The sequence below is a fragment of the Malaya genurostris genome, chromosome 2, assembly GCF_030247185.1.
Source record: "Malaya genurostris strain Urasoe2022 chromosome 2, Malgen_1.1, whole genome shotgun sequence".
In the NCBI taxonomy this organism is placed as follows: domain Eukaryota; kingdom Metazoa; phylum Arthropoda; class Insecta; order Diptera; family Culicidae; genus Malaya; species Malaya genurostris.
Window position 1 is genome coordinate 137,194,109 of NC_080571.1, and position 7,292 is coordinate 137,201,400.

At 39.5% G+C, this 7,292-nt stretch overlaps 1 protein-coding gene across 1 annotated transcript in view; it reads left to right on the forward strand.

Moving 5' to 3' along the window:
* LOC131432551 (uncharacterized) overlaps nt 1–7,292 on the forward strand; it is a 212,108-nt gene that overhangs the window by 131,564 nt on the left and 73,252 nt on the right. The window contains exon 4 of the mRNA XM_058598891.1: nt 4,564–4,642. Within this exon, the coding sequence (XP_058454874.1) occupies nt 4,564–4,642 (79 nt within the window). The remainder of the gene's footprint in view (nt 1–4,563; nt 4,643–7,292) is intronic.

Consider the following 7,292-nt stretch of genomic DNA (forward strand, 5'->3'; position numbering starts at 1 on the left):
ACCCCACCAAGTTCCGGTTATTGTGCGAAGAAAATTGATTCTCTGCTGGCATTTTTGTTTCAGATATCTAATGTGACATCCCCAGGTGCCTTTGGAGTCGAACCAGACCCCGAGATATTTAAATGTGAAGGCCTGAGCTATGGTTTCACCCCCTAGTTGAAGCTGTAATTGTGCTGGTTCTCGCTTTCTTGAAAATACGACCAGCTCAGTTTTCTCCGTAGAGAACTCGATACCCATTTGAAGAGCCCATGTCGACAAGTTGTCGAGGGTATCTTGTAATGGTCCTTGGAGATCGGTAGCTTTGGGTCCTATAATGGACACAACGCTGTCGTCGGCAAGTTGTCTTAGCGTGCAAGATGTGTTGATACATTCATCAATGTTGTTTACGTAAAAGTTGTATAAAAGGGGGCTTAAGCATGAGCCCTGAGGAAGACCCATGTAACTGAATCGTATTGTCGACAAATCACCATGTGCAAAATACATGTGTTTCTCGGACAATAGATTATGTAAAAAGGTGTTCAAAACCGGCGAAAGACCATGCTGGTGCAGCTTCTTAGATAGGATATTTATAGAAACTGAATCAAAAGCCCCCTTGATATCTAGAAATACTGATGCCATTTGTTCTATACGAGCAAATGCCATTTGAATTTCGGTTGAGAGCAACGCAAGACAATCGTTCGTTCCTTTACCCCTGCGGAAGCCGAATTGTGTATCTGAAAGTAAACCATTAGTCTCGACCCAATTGTCTAGACGGAAGAGAATCATTTTTTCGAACAACTTCCGGATACAGGAAAGCATAGCAATCGGCCGATACGAATTGTGATCGGAGGCTGGTTTCCCAGGTTTTTGAATGGCGATAACTCTCACTTGTCTCCAGTCGTGTGGAACAATATTACCCTCGAGGAACTTGTTAAACAAATTCAGCAAGCGCCTTTTGGCAGAGTCAGGAAGATTTTTCAACAAGTTGAATTTAATTCTGTCTAACCCCGGGGCCTTATTGTTACACGACAAGAGCGCAAGTGAGAACTCTACCATCGAAAACGGTGTTTCGTTTGTATTCGAAGTCGCGGCGCGGGATATCTTCTGTTCCGGAACAGAATCAGGACATACTTTTTTAGCGAAATCGAATATCCAGCGGTTAGAATATTCCTCGCTTTCGTTCGTTGTGTTTTGGTTGCGCATTCGTCGGGCTGTGTTCCAAAGAGTGCTCATCGATGTTTCTTTTGTTAATCCGTCAACAAACCGTCGCCAGTAACCTAGTTTCTTTGCTTTAACTAAGTTCTTCATTTGCTTATCTAGCGCTGCGTAATTTCTATAATTATCAGGTGTTCCATATTTTCTGAACTTTTTGAATGCTAAAGATCTTTCCGCATTCAGTGATGAGCACTCTTTGTCCCACCACGGGTTGGGAGGACGAATGTTAGTATTCGCGCCGGGTATACGTTTCGTCTGAGCTTGAATCGCAGTGTCGAGAATCATGCCAGCCATAAACGTATACTCTTCCTCCGGAGGAAGTTCTTGTGTTGTTTCTAGTTTCTCAGATATCGATATTGCGTAGCATTTCCAATCAATATTTCGTGTAAGGTCATACAAAACATTGATTGTTTCCGATGGTCTTAATCCGCTGGCGATTGAAATTACGATAGGCAGATGATCGCTACCGTGGGGATCAGGGATTACCTTCCACGTGCAATCCAACCGTAGCGATGTCGAGCAGAGGGATAAGTCCAGCGCACTTGGTCTTGCTGGTGGTGCGGGAATTCGTGTCATTTCTCCCGTATTCAAGATTGTCATATTGAAGTTGTCGCAAATATCATGGATCATAGCTGATCTGTTATCATCATGAAGACAACCCCATCCCGTACCGTGAGAGTTAAAGTCTCCTAAAACTAACGTCGGTGCGGGAAGAAGTTGCATGATACTGCTGAGCCAGTGGTACCCAACTGAGGCTCTAGGGGGAATATAGATGGAAGCAATACAAAGGTCCTTGCCTTTAATTGTGACATGACATGCGACAACTTCAATACCTGATATCGAGGGGAGGTTAATTCGAAAGAAGGAATAGCACTTTTTGATCCCCAAAAGTACTCCTCCGTAGGGATTATCTCGATCCAGGCGAATAATGTTAAAATCGTGGAAGTTTAGTGATACATCAGAAGTTATCCAAGTTTCGCACAATGCAAATGCGTCACATTTCAGATTATTTACTAAGTATTTAAAAGGATCTATTTTCGGGATGATACTTTTACAGTTCCACTGTAAAACAGTGATCGAATCCTTGATCTCGTTCGAAAAATTAGCCATCGAAGGAAACGATTGCTGAGAGGAGGGGCCATTTTGCAGTCAGCTGCATCAAAAACATTTTAACTTTTGGCAGGAAAGTCATCAAAATACCTTTTAGGGGGTCAGAAATGTTGAAGACGGAAAATATAAAGTCCACAATGTCACTGAATTTTACAAGTCCAGCACTTGATGTGTTTTCTGGTTCCTTGGGGACTTTCGGGGTTTTGGGTGTCCCCGGAAGTGTTGGATATTCTTTCTCCGATTTCAAGTCTCCGGAACTAGGAGCTTTTGGCTTCTTCTTTTCGTTTTTTTTACCAACACTTCCTTCTGCTGTTACTTTTGGAGGGCCTTCAAGAGATATCTTCGAACCCTTTCTAGGGAGTTTAGGAGATGATATATTTTTCCTCTTCCTAAAACTACGAGGGACAGTTGAAGATGTACCTTCTTGAGGATCGTCAGAGTCGCAATCGTCCGTAGACAAACAGGTGTAGGGGTTCTGTTCAGGTGGTGTGGCGATTTTCAGCATTTCTGCGAACGAGCGGTTTGATCGTTGCTTGAGAGATCGTTTCAAATGATCTCCACGCAATTTATACGCAGAACATGTTGTGAGGTCATGCGGGGCCGCCCCACAATAAAGACACTTTTCAATGTCTCTGTCGCAAACGCCATCCGCATGACTCTCTCCACACTTCGAGCAGCGGGGCCGATTTCCACAATGGGAAGCTGTGTGTCCTAGTTGTTGACAACTAGTGCAATTCATTACCCGTGGTACGAAAAGTCGTACAGGTAGACGAACCCTGGCCAGGAGAACGAATTTCGGCAAAGCCGAGCCGGAGAAGGTCACCCGATACGAGTCCGAGTGGGGATAAGACTTTGTCCCATCCGCGGCGATCGATACTGAATGCAAACGTTTGCAGTCCAGTATCTTGACATTCTTAAGCAAGGGATCTTTAAAACATCCGACCCCATGTTTGAGAATGTCCTCGCATGTCAGACTTGGATCCGTGATCACTCCGTCTATCTCGACTTCGCGAGCTGGTATGTAGACGCGGTAGTCCCGCGTAAAGTGGTCGTTTCGAGCGATCTCATTAGCATGTTTCAGACTGGTCAACGAGACCCTGAGCTTATCGGGACGAATTTTTGAAATAGATTTCAATGTTGCATATTTCGACTCCAAGTCTTTAGATATTTTCAAAATATTAAGCGGTTTATTCTTCTCTTTGGTCCGAAAATAAACCACATAAAGGCCGGCCGAGGGTGAAGGCTCTTCGGGATACTGTTTAACCCGGTGAGTTTTACTATTTGGGGCAGATTTAAAATCTGTTTCCATTTTATCTTCGGGGGACAGGGGAGAATTTAATGGACTTGCCATAGCGCGGTTGAGGTTCCGCGCAAATTATAGGGGGAGTCAAAATATAAGACGATAAAGGGACACGAAGGGAAAAAATATTATACTTAGCTAATGATCCGTAGCAACTCGGCCGCTGAGGCCAAGCGTTAGTTACAACGACCTCCGAGAATAAATATGCACACAGCACCGGTTCACGGCACCACACTAAACGTCGGTTCACTGTTCTTATTGTTTTAACACAATAGCACCCGGCACTGTCTAACGGTATTTATTGTTTATACTGTATTGATCTACCGCACAAGCTCACGACAAAAGATCTGATATTAAATGACCTTGAAACGGATTAGAATGGATTAACGCACAGCTGCTCTAATGCAAACTACCATCCGATCGATACGACGGTCACGAAAGGAATGATCGTGCGTGTAGACATATTTTGAGTTCTTTTTTCATTTATTTATCAATTCCTTCTGTTTTAGCGACAAAATTGTTGGAATAGATTTATATCTGTTCATAAAATGCCGCAAGATGTCCGTTTTCGACCCGGCGGGTTGCCGGTTTTGAACGCGAGTCTGAACGGAGTTGCTTCACTGTTAGAGTTTGACTGATAGAGCTGTCGAATATTGTCTACTGACTCATGGGTTACTATGATTGATGCTTTATGGGTAGTTTTGTCAGTGCGTGTGAAAGTAAACCCATGAAAAGTAGTCAGTAAACTCTGTCCACCATCTTAAATTATCTATCCTCTAAATATAAATTATCTTTGAATGAGCCTAGAACTAGTACTTGCACTGTAAATCATATCTTGCACATAACGCTGTATTTTGTTTCGGTGTTTTAGTAGTAACTATGGTTAATTAAAGTTTCAATCAGAATTTTAAAAAACCGTTTCAATGAGTAGTAACAGTTTTTCTTTTATTTGTTTACAGATCGTTTTGACGAATACAATGAATATTGTTAGAAGATATGGCACTATAGACGATTTAATGAAACGCTGTGACTCACTCCGTAATTATCTGTATTTATTTTTTTAACATCTAATCTCATATCTTGTCAATTTCTCACGAAAATGATCGATGTTTTGCACCAAATAAAACCTTTTTTAATCCACCTAGTGGTGTAATGATACCTTTCTCATATTAAGTATATTTTCAAAAATATCACTTTAAGATTCTGTGGAGAAAGTTTTTTTTTCAATCTTGAATAAAATAAGAAACTTTCTTTGGGTATAAACTAACATAACCTTTTCAATTTGTAAACAGTTATGTCAAGTTAATAAGAATTTTTTTTTTATTTTGCATCGTCGTACTAAATTATAAAACACACTTTACTTTATAGTTCTGGAACCGGAAGTCGGATTCGGATGAAATTAAACAGCAACCTATGAGACTATAGGAACTTTTATTTCAGCCTGTTTGTGGAAATCGATCAAATCATCTCAGAGAAAATTGAGTGAGTCTCGTTTTAATTTTTTTTACCAATGAAAAGTTTAATTTTTAATGGGGCAACCCTGCACGCTATACGAAATTCAACAAAGCACGTTGCGAACGGAGCAAAGCCGCCGTATCATCACCTACTAGTTTTGCATCGTCCTTTTGAATAACGATTTGAATGTTTCGACACTCATCGTCCTATAATTTCGGAATCGGAAGTCGGGTCTTGATGAAATTGCACAGTATATTTAAAGACTATGAGAGATTTAATTTGAATCACTATTCGCGGAAATCGGTCCAACAGTTGCTGAGAAATCGAAGTACTTTCGGAAGCGGAAACCGAGGACTATTAGTCCCAAAGTAGTTTTCACATTCACTAACTAACAAGATCTACCAATTAGATGAATTTAGTAGTAAGTTTTATAAAAATGTGCACCGTGTTTCGTTATCGCTTGTGAAAAAATACTCATGAAATTGAAAATTTTCACTAATAGCAATTTAATACCGGAACCGGATGTCGGACCTGGATGAACTTTTCGAAGACTTTTTAAAGTATGTTAAGTCCTTTTATTTGCTTCTTAATTTGTGAAAATCGGTTGAGAAATTTCCGAGAAAAATTGAGAGCGATTTTTAAAAATTTTGCACATATTTCCTTGTAATTCCGGAACCGGAAGTTGGATTCAAATGAAATTCAAGAAAAATTGTATAAGGCCATAAGACCTTTCAATTGAATCTAAGTTTGTGAAAATCTGTTCATCCATCTCTGAGAAACGTGTGTTACTATTTTCTCTTTTTTTTGTGCATGTCACCCTGTAATTCCAGAACCGGAAGTCGGATCCAAATAAAACATAGGAACTTTGTATGGGACCTTAAGACCTTTGATTTGAATCTAAGTTCATGAAAATCGGTTCAGCCATCTCCGAGCAAATTGAGTGACATTATTTGTCACATACATACATACATACACACACACATACACACAGACATTTTGTGATCTCGACAAACTGAGTCGAATGGTATATGACATTCGGTCTTCCGGGCCTCGGTTGTAAAGTCGGTTTTCACAGCGATTGCAGAGCCTTTCTATATGAGAAAGTCTTTACGATTTATCGACAGAAAGTCTATGATATATCGACGTTGAAAATGCCATTTTCTTTACTTTACTGAGTCGGGTGTCAATAGAAAAATGCAAAACCGTGTTATAAGTGTTCAAATTTATGACCATTTTCTCTCATAAATTTGAATACTAATAACTCAGTCATTTGTTTACAGATTCATATAATTTAACTACAAATCGATCCAGAAACATTGAACCTCAACTTATATTGCAACGTCGTTGCAGTATTTTATTATATTGGTTTACAGCTGGACATAGAATGCGACGGAATCGTCGCAGAATAGCGAAATAATGAGCGTCAGAACCATGGATGCCAGGTTTGCAGATTAGTATGTAAATTTGCAATTTCGTTTGTTAACAGAGTTTGCAATCATGCAGACTTTTTGAAGATTTTCCAAGTTTTTATAAACATACGTCCAATTTAATGACTTTTGCTATTAGTGTAGGGTATTTGTTTGTCGTCATAATTTTAAATTTTGAGCTCGCATAGAAGCAGTTCTAGTACGCGGGCGCACAAAATTTTACCTGGCATCTCTGCCAGAATATAGGACAGTTGTTTTAACCGCTTCGCTGCCTGTTGTACTGAAATTAACTAGCATTAGAGCAACAAGAAAAATTAATCGACTGGTGGATTGAGGTCAATTGCAGTTTCAACTGGTAATAATCCTTAGCGACCAGTATTATTTCATTGTTCATTGAAAGCATCAACAAATATATATCTGTCAAAGACGACCAACTTTTAGGAGTGGACGATTTACAAATTTTTGTAATAGTTTATTTTTATAGTTAAAATCGACAATGTTTCGAATAAAGCAAGAGGTTTTGAAGATCAAGGCATCGATTAATACAAAATATGAATGAAAAGAAACATACTAAGCACAAAATATTACACTAATTATTTGACATAATAATAAATAATATAGGCTTAAAAAATCCGTGCCAGTTCTAGCCGATGGCAGATCACATACGCATTATCAAAATGAATTCATTATGATTGAAGTTTACTTAAGAATTATTCTGCTAATAGAAATTTGTCATCTGTCATGTCTATTTGAAATTTTTTTTTCTGGCTCGTGGTCTCGAAGGGGTTGAATCGATGCGAATGACA